This window comes from Sciurus vulgaris (genome assembly GCF_902686455.1).
Source record: "Sciurus vulgaris genome assembly, chromosome: 7".
NCBI classification, from domain to species: Eukaryota; Metazoa; Chordata; class Mammalia; order Rodentia; family Sciuridae; genus Sciurus; species Sciurus vulgaris.
The window spans coordinates 28,784,042-28,802,466 of NC_136467.1; the positions used below are offsets into that span (position 1 = coordinate 28,784,042).

Here is an 18,425-nt window from a genome sequence, read left to right on the forward strand (position 1 = left end):
TGGTAGGGATTAAGCCTACGGGTCTTAGTCACTGAGCTACATCCCCAGCATTTATTTATTTATTTATTTTGAAACAGGGTGACAGGGTCTCACTCAGTTGCCCAGGCTGACCTTGAGCTTGCTATACTGCTGCCTTAGCCTCCCAGTTTGCTGGGATTAGAGGCATGTGCCCTGCACCTGGCCCTCCACTGTGGTACTCCAAGTGCCTGGAACAGGGCCTGACTGGTGTTGGGTCCTTAGCATAGATCTGCTGGATGAATGAATGAACACACTGTGACATCAAAGATTGTGCTGTTGACCATTAAGCTGACCTCCCAAGATAGTTGCAGTAGCAAAGAAATTCTAAAATTGATATCTAACAGTATTTTTTTTTTTTTTAATTTGGAATGCAGATAAGTGAAGGATTGGTCTTGGAGTTGACACTCTGACTTATTTTCCTTAGCCTGATGTTTGCATTTGCTTGTATTTTTAGAGTCTAGTTCTGTAAGTCTCTTTGTATTAAAACATTGGGTCTAGGGGTATAGCACAGGGGTTGAGCTCTTACTTAGCATTCATGTCGCCCTGATTCAATCCCCAGCAGTCCTCCAAAAAATATGTGTCATATGTTCGTGGAGTAAATAGAGGAACAAATCTGAATGTAAATTAACCTGTTTTTTTGTCACTTGTTCAATGAGGGATAGAAGACACAACTGGTAGATAGAAATATTTTTTTTTCATATTTTTTGGTGCATTATTGTTGTGCACAGTGGTGATTTGTTGTTATGTATTTGTACAAGCACACAGTAAAACAATATAGTCTGGTCAATATCATTCCTCAGTATTTCCCCTTTCTGTCCTGTCCTCCTTCCCCTGGTCCCTTACCTCTATGCTACTGATTAGATAGAGCTCTTTTAACTAATAGCTGATTGATAAACGTATTGTATGAATTATTGTTAGCATTACTTGAATTGTCCCAATTTTTAAGGTTTACTGTATTTTTTGATTAGTTGTAGTTGCTGCTCAGGTATTCGTGAAACATAATTTCTCTTCTGTCATAGACCTAGAAACAACAAAAGGGAGTATAGGTTTCAACACAGATTTTCTAAAAGCCCTTTTGGCTTTATTTAAACTATAAAAATTTGTCACTTGGGAAAAAACTACCAATGAAGAGAAATCGTAACAGTTTTGTACTAAGGGAGAGCATGGCTGCCTTCTCCTTGGCAAGGAGAAAGGCTTTCCTCTGGTAATTTTGCCAGTTTAAGCTGAGTGTACATATGTACAGTTGTATGTGAACATGAATTTGAGCTCCTGTTATGTGGAGAATAAACCTCACAAGGTAATAATACTTGAAAAAAAGACACTTATTTCTAAGAACAACAGGTTCTAGTCTTAGTGGACTTCATGGAATCAATTTGGAGGAATTTTACATCATAGTTTTCCTGTAAATCACATATGAAGTATTCATTGAAGTTGTCATCTGTATTTATCAAAATGTCCGTTTGATTATGAATCAGAAATACTGAAGTAGGTCTTTGGCAAACACCTTGGGATTTGCGGTAATTGGGCATGGATGGGTTCCTGTTTACTGATTTCATTATTCATGTGAGTGTATCACAAACGGGGGATAGGGTGACTGTATTAGCTTTCTGTCACTGTGACAAAATACCTGAGAACAACACCTTAAAGGAGGAAGGATTTATTTTGGCTCACAGTTTTGGAAGTTTCAGTCCATTGTTGATTGGTCCCATCACTTTGGACCTGTGCTGAGATAGGATGTCATGACTGAGAATAGAGCAACAGCTGCTCACCTCAGGGTGGCAGGGAAGCAGTGAGAGAGGAGGAGCTAGGGTCCAATGTCCTCTTCAAGGGTGCACCCCTGATGACCTAACTTCCTTCCAGTAGGCCCCACTTCTTAAAGGTTCCACCCAGTAATACCATCGGCTGGGGATGAAGCCTTTAACCATAACAGTGACATTATGTTCCTGTTCACACTCCTGACCCAGCCCCATTCTAGGGGTAATAAAGTCCAAGTCTTGCCTGCCATTTGTGTCACTGAGGTCATTGCACTTGAGTGTTTCCCTGGGAGGTTCCAGGCTGGGGCTAGAGCCAGGGGCTCCCAGCTCCTCATTTAGTACTCTTCCCCCTCATACAGCACTCTTATTCTGATTTCATGCAGCCTTTTATCTCTCTTTCATTTTGTTCTTACTGGTGCTATGTGGGGGTTTTTCTCTGCTAATGGCTCACGACATTTCGTTGATTTGTTGAATCTGTTTTTTCATGAATGTCAGATGCACAGCAGGAGTCAGGTGTATTTGATTTACAGAATAGAGTGTATCGGAAGTTATTTGCATCATTTTTCACCATGATTTTCAAAATCTCAAGGCTACCATGTTTAAGAAACAAGAATGACTTCCATTTTCCTTTTTTTTTTTTTTTAATTTTAAAAAAGTTAAAGCCAGACATGGTGGCATACCCCTATAGTCCCAGAGACTCAGGAGACTAAAACAGGAGAATCTCAAATTGGAAGTCTAACTAAGCATCTTTGTGAAACCCTCAGCAACTGAGTGAGACCCTGTCTCAAAATGAAAACTAAAAAGGGCTGGGTACAGCTCATTGATAGAGCACTCCTGGGTTCAATAAAAAAAGAAAGAAAGAAATTAGCACATGAAAACTTATATATATTTATGGTGTACCACAGGATGTTTTGATACCCATATACTTCCTATAGTGTTCAAATCAGGGTAAGTATGTTTATCTCCTCAAACATTTATCATTTCTTTATGGTGAAAGCATTTGAAATTCCCTCTTGTAGTTTTTTTTTTCTTTCTTTCTTTTTTTTTTTTAATGTTATCATTCTCTGTAGATGCCTACTATGCAGAACTTCTTTCTCCTATCTAATTAGGTCTTCCTACTTGTTACCAACCTTTCCCTGTTCCTTTCTTCTCACTTTTTTCTCTGGTAACCACTGTTCTGCCTCAATATCTATGAGGTCAACCTTTGTAGATTGCACATATGAGTGAGATCATGTGGGATTTGTCTCTCTATGCCTGATTTATTTAACAAAAGGACTTCCAGAATGAAAACAGAACTAAGCATTCAGTTCAGGAACTGAGAAATATAGATCTAAGGAACTGGATGAATGACTAGATTTTTTCCAGGAAAAGATTAGAAGTATATATCATAGCAATCTTCATGTATTTGAAGAATTGAACACAGAAAATGTATTGATGTATTCTCTGTTATTTTCAAAAGACTCATGGTTAGAAGTCTCTGAGCGAGTCCAAGGGAACAATGCCTTGGTTACACTCCCCCATCTAGGGAGTGAGAATGGTCATCATCATGACCAGATGATGATATTGAACTATTTCTGTGTCACTGATAAAATCCATTATAGAAATTCCTATTTTTACTTTTCTAAATAGCAGAAGAAACTGGAACTCAAAGATGAGCCATTAGGACCGGAATCGTGTTTTTAAAGTTGTCTTACTTGGAAAAATTGAAGCTGTCATTAGATATCTGTTTTCTTTTTTGAAAGTAGATGTGTTTGGTGTGCTTTCAGGTACCCTTCAGTATATGGCACCAGAAATCATCGATAAAGGACCACGAGGCTATGGAAAAGCAGCAGACATTTGGTCTTTGGGCTGCACAATCATTGAAATGGCCACAGGAAAACCACCGTTTTATGAACTAGGAGAGCCACAAGCAGCCATGTTCAAGGTTACATTTCATATTACCTTAAAGGGATCAAGCTTCTCATAGCTACTGGATGGCCTTTGTGCTCTATGTGTGTATATCATATTTTGTTTGGGAAAGGAGTCTAAGTAAGCAGTAGATGAGAGCACATTCAAGTCTGAGAAGATCCCCTCTACCCAGAGGCAGGCCTCCACCTTTCCCAGGGCATCTCTCTGTTGTGGTTTTCTCAGCTCCAAAGTGAGAGTCAGTAGAACTTCCTTTGACCACCTTCCGGCAGCACAGCAGAAATCACACCACTGTGTGGAAAGTGAGTTAGGCTGTTTGGGAGACAGTCTGAATATTTTCTGTGGAAGAAGATATAGGAACATTTTTTTCCCAATTAAGTATTCAATCAAATCAATATCTTCCTTTATTTCTCTACCATAATAGTTTGGAAGTTCATTTTTTAAAAGGGCATAATTACCGTTTTAAATCAGTCAGTCTTATTCTTCAGAATCAGTTGGCTAGCCTGGTAATTGACTGATAAGTAATTCTTCGAGGCAAGGGAAGCAGCCTCAGTTCCCAAAGTAGGAGGCACTGATGGAAAGAGACCTGAGAGAGCCATGGCCACAGGCATGGGATCTGAGGACTAGGTGTGGCAGAAACCTGAGTCCCTGTAGTCCGCCCTTGCCAGAGGCTAGGCAAGTGGGAAATTCAAAATGGAAAAGTGTTCTTCTCTAACGCAGAGGACTTCTGAGGATCACTGTCACCCTCTGCCTGCCCCCGGAGGCGTTTCTGGCCCTTGTTCATTTGCATTTGGCTTCCCATGAGGGCCATGGTGTACACAGGTCCCGTGTTTGTGCCAAGTGTGGCTTTACATTTGAAGGCAATGCAGTGGGATGCTGCTGATCTACAAATGAGGACTGTGACCCAGTCTGAAAGAGTCAGACAGGCACTAAGAACAGCCTTTCTTGACAGGAAGGAAGACTTTTTATTCTTGTCCCATCTTCAGGGCCTCCCTCTGAAGTGCTGCTTCATTACCCGTTAGTGCAGTGATCATTGGGAAACATGCCTTTGTCTCAGTTGGGACCGCCTTGTCTGTGCATGGGAAGTGACGCCAACTTAAAAAGAAGTGATCACATGGACTCTGACATAGTGTTCAGAGCCAAGTTTAGCCTGGGTCAGGATACTTGAGATGTGGGGCAAATTACCTAATCTCCGTGTACATCAGTTTCCTCACCTACAAAATGGGAATAAACATAGTACCAAATAGGAGTGAGGTATATATGAGTTAATATATGCAAAGCTCTAAGAATAGCTTCTGACACATAGTATATGCTATATAAGTAATTATAGATTATTATTTATATAAAAATAAATTTATGTAAGCTTTATAATACCAAAAATATGTCCTTGGAAGATTTTCTCTGTACTAATACATGAAAAGATCATTAAAATCTTTTTGTGTATGTGGGTACCAGGGCTTAAACCCAGGAACACTCTACCACTGAGCTACACCGCCACCCCTTTTTATTTATTTTTTTGAGATAGGTCTCACTGAGTTGCCCAGGCTGGCCTGAACTGGTGATCCTCCTGCCTTAGCCTCCCGAATTGCTGGGATGACAGGCATGCACCACTGAGCTCAGCCACAAATTTTTTAGAATAGCAGCTATGAGAAGTAAATTCTAATTGTGATAGAAAATACTATTTGTCTACTTCAAAATAGCTTTAAATATCTCTTAGTGGAGGTTATTTGAGAGAGGGGAAATATTTACAAATTATGTAATAGGGAAAAGAACATGGGCTATATCCCAAGCAAAGCAAGGTTCAAATCCCAGGTCTATCTTTCCATAATCAAGTAACCTCAGCCCATCTAAGCCTTATTTTCCTCACTTATTTTAAGAGGTATAATATTTAATCCACTGGATTATTAGAAGGATTCAAGTTGATTCATAAAGGGAAAAACCTAAGCACAAGACCTGGCATATAGCTATTGTGAGCAAACCAGTCGTTTCAATTAAAAAAACTTTTTAAAGCTGGGCACGGTGGCACATGCCTGTAATCCTAGCTACTCAGGAGGCTGAGGCAGGAGGATCATGAGTTCAAATCCAGCCTCAGCAAAAGCAAGGTGCTAAGCAACTCAGTGATATCCTGTTTCTAAATAAAATATAAAATAGGGCTGGTGATGTGGCTTAGTGTCAGGAGCCCCTAAGTTCAATAACTGGTACTCCGCCTCCCTCCAAAAATTTTTTTTTGAATGACAAGGTACTAATGTGCTCTAAAGTTTTAGTACTTCATAGTGGTGCCTTCTATCTTCTCCATGTGTGTTCAGAAGCTCTCTGTAAGCTCTCTGTAACCTACAGAAAGTGCATCGACAGACTTGGAGCTTGTAATATGATAAGGGGACAAGTGATAGGACCCTGAACTCAGGTGATAAGATGCTCACTCAGAAGATACTTTGTGCTTTTTCTGTCCATGCCTTAGGTTGGGATGTTTAAAGTCCACCCTGAGATTCCAGAGTCCATGTCTGCAGAGGCTAAAGCTTTCATATTGAAATGTTTTGAACCAGACCCAGACAAGAGAGCCTGTGCTAATGAATTGCTTGTTGATGAATTCTTAAAAGTTTCCAGCAAAAAGAAAAAGACACAACCCAAGTTTTCAGGTATGTAGTTGCATTGAAGAGGATCTGGGTCGGAGTTTCTACATACTAAGCTTTTTAAGATGGAAGAATTTTACAGAAATAAAATTGTCTGTTTACATATTGCTAGAAATTGTTATAAACTATGTTCTCAGGCATATGTTTCCAATATCAGGGAGCCATGTCTCCATCTATTTTACAAATGCTGAGGCCTCAAACACCAATGATCTTCCAGCACACAGTAGGTGGTTTAGTATATCAACATTTTATTCATTTATATATTTTTTTAAGACAAGGTTTTGTTAAGTTGCTTTGGGCCTCACTAAGTTGCTGAGGCTGGCCTTGAGTTTGTGATCCTCCTGCCTCAACCTCCTGAGTCACTGGGATTACAGGTATGCACCACTTCATCCAGCTAGCATTTATAAGTATTCTAGCCTTGAGGTCCTAAGGTTAAAGTCTACAAGAGGTGAAATGTAGCCTTCTAGAACTGAAACCCCAATTTACACTAATGAGCTATTGGACTATTAGAGAGCTGTTGAACTTCCAAGCCATCGAGGTACTACGTTCTTTTAACATAGTAAAAAATTCATGCTACCCCTAAGAACCTATCTTTCTGAATAATTAAATTACCTGCCCCAGAAAATGAAAAAAAGAAGATTGACAGCTAAAAAATAAAACAGCAGTATAAAAATCAATTGTCTTTTTGCAATAATTTCCATAATTCATTTCAGTAAGAAAACAAGTAGAGGATTCATTTATTCATGGAATTTCTAATATTTGTATTGGATGAATGGGCAGATTGAATGTTCGGGAAGGACATCGATCCTATTTCAAGATGCTTTTTGTTGATTTCTCATTTTAACAACAAGGCCAACATGTGCTTATGCTGCTGTTTGCTTTTCTTTCCACAGCACTTTCAGCCGGATCAAATGGTGAGTTTGTTTGCCCACTGAGCAGAGGGCTGTCACTTCTTGTCCCTCCATAAGTAGCCACAACTGTACTCCTTGCTTACATGGGGCATGGGGCATGGGCTTCTGAGTACTAAGGAGGTGTGCTGCTGTAAGCCTGCCTGGGCTTATTGCTTCAGAAACCTGTTTCCTTTCTCTTTCATAAGGGAGGCCTAAATTGTTGTTCCCTAAATACAAGATGGTGACTGTGTTTTTGAGGTCTTCAATTTGAGTGAAGTCCCTGTTTTCTTATGTAGGAGCCTGTCGGCCACCTAATGGCTTTCTTGTGAGAAATTTCAGTGCCAGATACCCTCCTCTTTTGCCTTTGGGGTGGTAATACATTCTGTTTTAGTGGGTCAGGGTGTTTTTTTTGTTTTCTCAAGTTGGCTTTTGCATATCATAACCAGGAAGGTAGATTTGCTCTAGAAAGAGCATTTCAAAGAATTATAAAGAGAGGAACATGTTTGGGATTCTTCCATGTTGGATGAGCAGGGGTCTTAAGATCCATTGTGCACGGGTTCTGTGGGCCAAGTGAGGGAGGTTTTAGCAGGTGCTTTGGATACTTCAAAGCCAGTACTCAGTGTAGAGAGAGACTCCTTAGTTGGGGGTCCCTGAGCAGTCTTTCCTGTTTTCCTTCTGGATTCTGAGAGTCAGGGTGGAGGGACCTCTGAGAAGAGACATTCCTCACACACTTTGTTTCTGCATGAGCCTCAAGGCCCCTGGGAGACAGTCACCCCACTTTCCCAGGGTACCCCCCAGGGCCGCCAGCCTTCTGCACCATCTGCCTTTGGCGTTGTCAGAAGTCAGTTCTGATCCCACTGAGCCACTTTCTAGGTGTATGACATACAGCAGGGTACTTGTCTTGGCTGTCATTCTGAGCTGATAGCAATCTCTATTTCACAGAGTTGGTTCTGAAAATAAAATAAGATAATATCCTAGGAGAGCTTTGGAGCCATGCCCAGAAACTCCCTCCATGGTTGTTTTATTCCTTCCATATGTCAAGGTTTTCATTCACAGGAAACGGATTCCTGTGGCACAAAATCGGAATGGCAGCTCCTGTGAACTCAGCTACGCATGCCCGGGGAGCTGGCTGCTCTGCCCAGGGGCTTCTCAGCGAGTTTGTGCTTGGAGTGAGTGTGGGGTGGAAGGTACACATCTGCTGAGTGCTAGCCAGTGGTTCCTGCGTGCCTCTCGCCATCTGTGCTCAGGGCAGTTCAACAGCCACCTGGACTCTGCACTGACCTTACAGCCTGGCCCTGCTTTACCTGCTACAGGATCTCTCTTCAGTCAGAATTAAGGGGATGGGAATCAGCACTGAGTTCCCTTTTTGACTAGGTGGCCTTGAACATGCCTTATCCTGTGTCACCTCATCTGCCCAGTGGGTTTGGTTAGATCACTGGCTCATGGGGTTGTTGGGAGGATTAAATGAGACATGTGTGTCACATGCGTCGCCCAACAAGCACTTCGCCAGGTGGTTGTCATATCTCCTGTTGTTGTTCTCCTTTTCTTGGTCTGGTCTGTGCTCAGTGGCCTGTTGAGAATTGTGGACCCAGCCTGAAGGTCCCCTGCCCTTTCCCAGGAGCCCTCTGGATTCTCCCGAGTCAGAACTTCCTTCAGCCTCATGAATTCCTTTTATCCCTCTTCCCCCACTGACCACCCTTCCTTGGTCTGACCCCCTTACCTGAGATAGGGACTTGGAACTAGAAAAAAATAATTAGCTTATTCAGACTCAGCTGAGGAGCTTCATTAGAGGGGTGATGGGTCTTGTGAGCACGTCCCTCAGAAAGGCAGGACACACGTGCTGATTAGGAGTGAAGTTCCATTAGACTGTTCTCCGGTGTCACTGAGCATCTTCAGGCTTCCTGTTAATTACAACTATGACCATGATCTTACCTTCCTCTCCTTCCAGATGAATGTAAGTGACAGGTCTCTTCCTTCCCCAGGCGTCTTGTACAGTTTATGTAACTGTTTCAGTGTGTAGAACAGACTGCCTCCATGCCTCTGGACCTCTGCCTTCAGTAACTACACTTGTTTCCCTTCGGAAAGGGGCAGGAGTTGGGAGGTAGTGTTGGTGAGGCCCTCCTTCCCCTTCAGGTTAACCATATTGGACAGAGAAGCCACTGATAGATCATTCTGCTAGCTGTGTGGAGGATGGTTTATTTAATAACATCTGTTCATAACACTTTTATATCCCTCCTTATACTTTGTGCTAGGAATGCAGCAGTGACTCACACAGGCCCTGTCTGCATGGATCACTTAGGGTGTAGGTTAAAAAATTAAGATGACTGACCCTTTGCAGAATCTGGAATTGGAACCTGGAATTCTGTACTTTCATCAAATCCATATAACTTAAAGTCACTAAAATGTGAGAACCATATTTCAGTGTTTGGGCCAACTGGAGGTGGAGGTAGGCTGACCAGGGAAGAGACTGTGTTGGGGCAGGGCTTTGTCCCTGACTGTTCTTGGAAGGAAGAACCATGCGGGTCCCTTTGCTTAAGAAAAGCTTTTAGGCTCAGCGGCTACCTTCACAGCAACGAAACAGTTCCCACTTTCTTTGCTTTAGAGAAAGCATTCATCTTCCTCTAAAGGCCAAACTCCCAGGTGAGTCCTGGATCCCACACCTGCTTCCTCTCAGCTTCTGCCTTTCCAGATAAGTTCCATATCCAACATGTTCTGTCCTGAACTCATCTTCCCCTGATGCCCTTTGGCCCCGACTTTGTTTACTCCCCATCACAGCTTCACGCCTCGAAGTACTGTCTTCTCATCTGCTCCACTTCGTTCCTGACAATCTAGAGTTTTCCCTTCTACACGATCACTGAACCTGCTCTAACCAAGTTTGCCAGTGAGATCTCCATAGTCAAATCCAGCAAGTACTTTTCTCCATTTGGTCCTCAGTTTCTGGCCCAGGTGACTGTCCTCTCCTGCTTTAGCCCTCTCCTATGTGGGCTTCCTCAACACCTGGTATCCTCCATTCCCATGGCTGTTCTTGTCATTTTCCTTTCCTGCCTCTGCTTCCTCCCTTTTTCCTCTAAATGTTGGTGTTCTGAAGCACCAGGTGGGTTTTCTATTCTCTTCCCATCTTTCCCTAAATTTTATCATCCATTGCTTCAAATACCATCTAGAGTGTAGGCTATGAAGTTCATTTCTCTAGATCAGTTTTCCTGAGTCCCAGACTCATACCTAGTTGCCTTCTTTGTTTCTCCAGCTGACCTGTCAAATGACACCCTTCCCAAAGAAAAGAATTTCCCCTTTAACCTGTATTCCCTTTCATGGTGGTATATGAATAGAACATGTCTCCTTTCATTATCTTAAGCCAGAAACCTTGGGGTCATTTTTTGATTTCTCATCTTTACACCCCTCACTCCAATCCACTAGCAAGTCCTGTTGGCTTCCCAACAGGTAGTCTGTCATCAGGGACTCTGCGTTGGATGAGTCAATGCATGGGCCAAACAGAGAAGGGGAGTCAGTCTGGAAACAGTTCAGGCAGAGGAGGAATCAGGGCTGTACACACAGGGCATGCAGAACACCCGGAAGTCCCTTTATTTCCTAGATGAGCCGTAATGACCTGTGCTGAGTTTCAACCTTAGCCTACACAGTTTTACCTCACTGGGTCTCCTTTTAGGCAATCAGTATCCATAGCAACCTTAAAATTCAGTTATAACCCAGGCCTTCTTATTACTGGGCAATCAAACCACATACTGAAAGGAAAAAAAGCAGGGTAATTTAAGGCTTCACTCCCTCTCTTCTTTAGCTACACACACATACTTACAAAAAACACCGTAGGAGCCCTGTACCCCAAATCTAGTAGTATTCTAAACAGAATTCTATCTAGAAGAAGCAGTCCTTTTGTTTTTGAAATGTAAATGATGCTTGCCTGCATTTCTGATTGTCATGTGCATTGTAAAGAGGATTGCTCATTGTGGGCCACTGCAGAAACCCCCCTAGTACCAGTGAGCCCCCTGGAGGAAAGGGATTCCTTAGGAAAGAGATTGGCTGTTCCACTCAGTCAAGAGACTGATGGGAGCATCCTTCAGCTGTCTTTTTCCATTGGCAACGTTGCGCGCAGGGCCCTGACAACGCAGAGCCATGGAAATCTCGTTTCCAGGCAGTTCTTTTGTCCATTCTGTAATCTGTTTCCCCAGATGCAACTGGTGTTGTCTCTGGAGTGAAACAGAGCACACCACGGACTTAGACCACCTCCAGAAATGTCCTCTCACAAGCAGGCTCCCCAACCAACTTTTCCTCTGTCCTACAACTCTACCGTTCATTAACAGCGAGAGGCCACCTGTCTGCTTTCAGCTGTAGCAGCACTGGCTAAAATATGGCCCATGAAATATTAGGCCCATGAGCCACTTCAGAAAAAAGAAATTCCACAAGCAAGCGAATTTTGGAAGTTACCTGTGGGACACTTGGCCTGCCATGTATCTTCAGTGTACTCATTTGAGCTTCTCTCTAAAATTAAATAAGATACTGTGGTATTAAATTGATAAATTTGACATTTCTTGGCTTCCTCTTGCTTTCTGCCTTCTCCTGTGTTCAGTTTCAGAACCACTTAAATAACAACAGATAGGTCAATCAGTTCATCCTTGGGAGACTTTCCAGTTCTGACCAGTAAGATTGTTTATCCCTGAGATCAACTATCCCTGGAAGTTTCTCCTCCCCATAGGTGAAACCAAAGCTGTACTACTATGACACCTGCTTCCTTTACCCAGCCTACATAAGGGATAGGCCAATGGAACTGGCCTAATGGCATCTATAATATAACCAGTGAGCGGGATGTGCCCTACCTCAAGATTGTATCACTTGTGATGCTCCTGGATATAGTTAGCTCCTTTCCAAGACTGATTTTTTTTTGGAAGAGCTTCCCAGTGTCAGGGATAATATGTTTTCAGAGACATGTCCCTTCCTGCTATGTAATGGGATTTTTTTTTTCTTCTTTGGGAAGATGAAATAACCAAATGCATTATTAGGTAAATCAAGTTCTTAGTAAAGTGGTGTTGCTACCTATTGAATATTTGCATGTGAAAAAAATATTAATAGCATATCTTTCTGATTATAAAAATATTCATTATTGATGAAATTTGAAAAAATAAAATCAGTTATCTTCACATCTTCTAGAAATAACTATCGTTAATATTTTGACACATTTTACATATTTTCTTCTGTTATATATACAACAAATAATACAGCATATATGGAGCCTAAAAATAGTTGAAGAAAGAGAAGGAAATGGAGGGGAAGAGGGAAAGGAGAATAAGGAAGGAAGGGAAGAAAGAAAGGAGAGGAAGGAAGGGAGGGAGACCTGGTTGGGAGGGAGGAAAGGAAAGAGGAAGGAATGTAGGCAGGTGAAGCCTGATCTAGCTTCCAGGTATTTGTAAATCAGAGATGAGGGATGAATGATCATAAATGTGTCCATTTGTCTGATCAAAGTAATAACAGCTCCCCCCCTCCTGGCTGATGGTCGCTGGTTTCTAGTCACAGTGAACAGTCAGAAGTCCACTCCTGACTAACCACCTCCTGTCTTTGAAACTTGGCAAATTTTTGACTCCACCTAGCTTAAGGAGAATTGAGTAAAAAGGGGTTTCCAGGCAACAGTGAGTTTTTTTGCTTCTATAAATTTATACCTGTTTTCTTTAGTATAAACTTTAGTAGCATTCGGATATTAAAGATGTTTCCTGCAAAAATTAATTTTTTAAATCAGTGTTTGATTAACTATGGATAGCTCCTATTATGCTACATTATTTTCCAACCCCAGTAAAGGAGAAGCCCGTGTTTGTTACAGAATCATGGTATGCAAGAACCTGAAAAGGTTAAAAGATCTAGTCCCTTGGTCTCCAAAATCCAGTTAGCAAAGAATACTTTGCTATTTGTATCCCCAAGCAGAGTTGTGACATGTGACAGTCAGAACATATTTGTTTTAGGTAGATCAGCATTGGAACTTCTGGGGTAGACCCATAGTCTTCCATTCTTATGCTTTTTAAGGCAGTCTTAAGAGGCTAAGGTGGACCTGTGAACCTCTGACTTAAAATTTATTTTTTTGAAAGAAAAATATCCATTTCTGTTATATATTTTTGAACCATTTAGTACCAAGAATAATGCAGAATTACCAAAATCATATTTTAAAATCACATTTTCACATTTTACTGACCATTCTTTCTGCCAAATCTCCTTCCTAGGGCAGGCAAGTAGTCATTCTTGCAGAAAGTCATGGCAATGACTTGATGGCTTAAAAGACCAGGTTCTCGTTTCATGTGAATTTGAAGAACGTTGTGAATCCAGTTAAAAAGTTTGAGGGAGAGTTGCTTCATGAGGCCAGATATAACAGCACCTTAGGAAATCCTCTTTTCGAAACACTTTTTATTGTGCTATTTTCTATTTTGGTTACTGCCCTGGTCTCAGAGTTTCAGTCCATGGTCAGCTGACTCCATTGCTGTGGGCCTAGGATGAAGCGGAACATTGTGCGGAAGGGTGTGGCTGAGGAAGGCAGCTCAGGACAGCACAGCCAGGAGACAGCAAGGCTTAACATTTTATGAATCTGGTCCTGTATTTATAGATGCGAAAACTAAGCACCCCTGGATTCAATCCCCTGTACCACCAAAAAAAAAAAAAAAAAATCTGAGACCTGTGAACAAAAATAAGAAGTCATCCATAAAAATGAGATCAGAACCCAGTTCCTGCCAAGGCTGGTCCTCCTCCACTGTTTCACACCCTTGACATGTTCCTTTTCAGAACTGGGAGGCCCTTTTTTGGCTGATGCCCTGCTGGGGTCATACCGAGCAGGGGGAGGTCATTCTCACACGACTAGCCCACTTTGTAGCACAGGTATGCTGCTCTCTGCAGTGAGATCTATGGCAAAGGATATGGTCTTTCGATGGGTGTTCTAGGATATGTAAATTTCTGAAAGCATTAGCTGCCTTTGTTCCCTCTTGTCACCAGCAGAGTATCTCAGGAGCATATCCTTGCCAGTGCCTGTCCTGGTAGAAGACACCAGCAGCAGCAGTGAGTACGGCTCCGTGTCCCCTGACACCGAGCTGAAGGTGGACCCCTTCTCTTTCAAAACCAGAGCCAAGTCCTGTGGAGAAAAAGATGTGAAAGGAATACGGACACTCTTTTTGGGGTAAAGACCTGACTGACTTTGGGAAAAATGAATGATGTTGTGAGATATGTCACTTTATGAAGGACGCTGTGATTTATGCTGCCTCAATTATTCCAGAATTCCAGATGAAAATTTTGAAGATCACAGTGCCCCGCCTTCCCCTGAAGAAAAAGATTCTGGGTTCTTTATGCTGAGGAAGGACAGTGAAAGGCGGGCCACCCTTCACAGGATCCTGACAGAAGACCAGGACAAAGTTGTGAGGAATTTAATGGAATCTTTAGCTCAGGTAAAATCTCTCCCAGGTACATCATTTCCCAAAGTGTGTGTGTGTGTGTGTGTGTGAGCTTTTATTTTATTTTTTGAGATAAGATCTCACTTATGTTATCCAGGCTGGCCTGCAGCTCCTGACTCAAGCCAGCCCCTGCCTCAGCCTCCTGTGAGGCTGGAACTGCAGGCACCTGCTATTAAGTCGGTCCCACCCACAGTTTACATTATTTTTAACTGTCCTAATCACCTGGAGCCATAACAGGTGACAGTTCATGGAGATATGAAACTAACTCCTTAAACCAAACCAACCTACCCCAGAGGAAACAAAGAAACAAATTCCTAATGTAGAAACTGTATTTTTGAACACAAATCATTTTTAAGTCAGAGGCAAATTTTTCATGTTGATGAGGTTCCACCTAGTCCCTAGGGACTCTTTTACCCTTCATTCAGTTGTTCATTTACTCAATAAACAAGACTTGAGCCTTGTCAAGTGCTACCTGTGTTACATTAGTACAAGGCTACCTACCTGTCAGTCACTCCTCAGAGCATTTGTAAGCACCAGCAAGTACCACAGAACCTGTGCGCTCACGAGGCCACTGCATTCAATGGAGGGTGATGGGCAGCAATAAGTAAGTATGTAATATGTTAGAAGGCCAGATGTGCTATAAAAAAGCAAAGTCTTGTCAGTGAAACTGTAATTCCCTGATATATTTGTTTTCTAGGGTTGCCATAACAAAATACCACAGACTAGGTGGCTTATACCACAGAAATGTTATTTAGTTAGGCCAAGATCAAGTGTTGGCAGGTTTGATCTTTTTTTGTAACCTCTTCCCTTGGTTGTGGATGGCCACCTTCTCATTGTGTCTTCAGAGGCTCTTTTCTCTCTGTGTGTGCACCCGTCTCTTCTGCTTCTTATGAGGACACCAGTCCAGTTGGGCTAGGGCTCTACCCCATGACCTCACTTAACCTTAATTATCTTGTTAAAGGCCTTGTTTCCAAATACATTGGGAGTAGGGCTTCAACATATGAACTGGGGGGACACAATTCAGTCTATAATACCTGGGAAAGTATGTGCCCTATGATTGTGCGTATAGACTTGGTGAAGTGTCCCCTCCCCAAATCTGCATCAGGGGAAACAGGTTTTCCCTCGGTTCTAAGCCTCTGGGTGCAGAAGCTCAGTCCCCTTGTGGATACAAGCCTTCCACAGACATGCTTGGCTCTGACATCACACCTGTCATCCTCTGTTCTGTGGGTGTCAAGGACTCCACCTGCTTCCATACACCTGTCTACATGACCACACCTGTCCTCTGTGATCTCTTCTTCCCTCCATCTTGGGAAAAAAACAGCTGCAGACACAGCTGAAGGGATCAGGCCACATTGTTAAAGTCTCAGTTCACAAGTTTATCTCATCTTTCACTGAGATGGAAATGGAGCAAGGCTGTCTCTTCTTTGGCTCTTACTGTATCGCCCCAGCTTGTCTTCATCCTGAGGACTCACTAGGCTGCTCTGCTGTCTCTTGAGCCTGAACATTTTGTCCCTTTAGGAATTTCCTAAGATTCACCTCTTTTCCTAAGATCCCCAAGAAGGAGCCAAAAGTTCATATGTGTGGGTTTCTGGGTTCAGGGAGAACTGAACTGAGCAGCACCTACACTTTCTGGGATATGCTCACTTCATCCTAATGGGAAGCTATCTCCAGGAGTTACTCTGAGACCCAACAAGAAGGCACTCTGGGATTACAAGTAGCCAAGACTCTGAACTGGGGGTCGAACAGGTGCTGAAGATGCTGATAGGCCTACTATGATCTTTCAAGGACTGAATAGGTTGGGTCAAGATAAGAAGAGGAACCAAGTTTAGATAGAAAGAACAACTGGACAGCACTTGGAATCCATTCATTAATTTAACACATACTTACTGAGCATCTACTAAATGCCAGGCAGTGTTCCATGTGCTGGGGATACTATAGTGAACAAACAAACAAACAGCATCTAGCTGAAGTTGACATTCTAGTAGAGAAAGAAAAACAATTAAAAACAACGAGTAACTATATATTAAACATAAAGTAATAATAGCAAGCATTTTCTCTGAGCCAGGTATTACTCTTAGTATTTCATGAGTATTTACTCATTTAATCCTCAGGACAATAGTACTAAAATAATATCTCTGTTAGCGTCCTCATTTTATGGATGAGAAGACAGGCACAGAGGACTTGAGTAACTTGCCAAGGTCATGCAGCCCTAAGCAGTGGAGTCAGGATTGGATGCAGGCAGTCTGACTGCAGGGTATCTGATCTTAACCACCACACTGCTCTGCCTGTCTGGCATGCCAGATGGAGATGGGTGCTGAGAGAAACATAAAGCAGAGGAAGGGACCAGTGTAGGGGAGAGGGACAGGACAGGAAATCACTGTCAGTCACTGAGGAGTGCAGGCTTCTCCAATGTCACCTAGTTTGTTTTTAGGTCAGAAACATGCAGAGCCCAGGGATTGCCTAAATCTTGGACTCATCACCAAAGGTATGTTTTTCCAGTACAGAAAATGTCATTCGTTTGGGGCTTTTTCTCTGTATCCTGTTGGACTGTGACTCCATCAGGGCAGAGAATGTCTTGGCCATCACTCTATTCCAGCCACCAGCTCAAAACTGGCAAAAGAAGTCGTTTCTGAGACTGCTGAAATTCTGAATTTTGGGAGGTGGTGATGGTGCTAGAGATTGAGCCCAGGGGACACCGCATGCTAATCATGTGCTACACCCCTAACCTGAAATTCTTAAAGGTTTGAAGTTGGTTAATCATAGTCAATGGTTTGGTGCCTCCTAGTGTTTAAAGCACTCTTGAATGTTCTCTATAAAAGGAAACTTGAAAGCAGCCTCAAGAGGTCTTGCCTTGGTGCCAGAAACTGCTGGTCAGAATCACATGCCTATCCAGAATGGTCAGGTGATAATGAGGGTCCTGATTCTGCTGTGAAGGACACTGTGCATGCCTTCCTGTGACACTGCCTGGTGATTCAGTGGTAGAGCAGGTCTTGACTCAGGTTTATGGCTGGGGCAGTGGTATATAATGGCTGGAACCTTGGACCCAGCCTGGACTTGCCTCTGTTTGAGGCTGGATCCATCATTTCAAAGCTCTGTGATTTGGGCCACTTATTTACCCTCTCAAGACCTGAGCCTCCACCTCCCTAACACAAGGAATCTCCCCATGAGGTCGCTATCAAGAGTCTCTGAGATTATGGGTGATTTAGGGGAATAACAGAAAACATTGAACAAATGATCAGAGCTGTTAATTATAGTTATGATCAATTTTGATTTTTTTCTATAATCAGAAAGAATTTTTTCAGAGCATTAAGTATTTGTAGACATATCTTTATATCCCAGGCAGGCTTTATATTTCTACCCTACAAAGTGGATATTGATCCACTCCTTCAAGTATTAAACTATGAAAAGCCTTTTTATCTGTACCACCTTTTGGAAATCCACTCATAGTTAGTAAGGAAGTTTAAAGGATAAAAGGCAGAGAGGATCTTTGCAGAAAACTCCAGGGCTGCCTTAGGATAGGAAGTCAGCCTCCCTGAACCTAAGATGCTCCTTAATGAAGGCATGTTCACGAGTAAACATGGGAAGACTAGAGTTGGAACAGAAATAACGATGACGTAAGTGGATAAAGTAGCCTGGACAGAAAGCATTTCCCAGAGTAGAGAATGTTTCTCTGTGGGACCGTGACATACACATCCAAACACCAGAAACATGTTTTCTGTTGTGAAAACAGGGCTAATGTCAAATATAAATATTCGCTATTTAGACTGCTGGCAAATGTGTAAGTGGTTTTTCACTAAAGAT

At 42.3% G+C, this 18,425-nt stretch overlaps 1 protein-coding gene across 3 annotated transcripts in view; it reads left to right on the forward strand.

The window, feature by feature from the left end:
* Positions 1-18,425, forward strand: part of MAP3K5 (mitogen-activated protein kinase kinase kinase 5) — a 210,643-nt gene that overhangs the window by 165,013 nt on the left and 27,205 nt on the right. Inside the window, exons 19-23 of one of the 3 annotated variants that reach the window (XM_079146205.1) lie at positions 3,539-3,696; positions 6,136-6,313; positions 7,201-7,221; positions 14,176-14,353; positions 14,450-14,618. In XM_079146205.1, the coding sequence (XP_079002331.1) occupies positions 3,539-3,696; positions 6,136-6,313; positions 7,201-7,221; positions 14,176-14,353; positions 14,450-14,618 (704 nt within the window). Of the gene's footprint in view, positions 1-3,538; positions 3,697-6,135; positions 6,314-7,200; positions 7,222-14,172; positions 14,354-14,449; positions 14,619-18,425 lie in introns of all 3 variants that reach the window. The other 2 variants (XM_079146206.1, XM_079146207.1) reach the window with 2 other exon arrangements.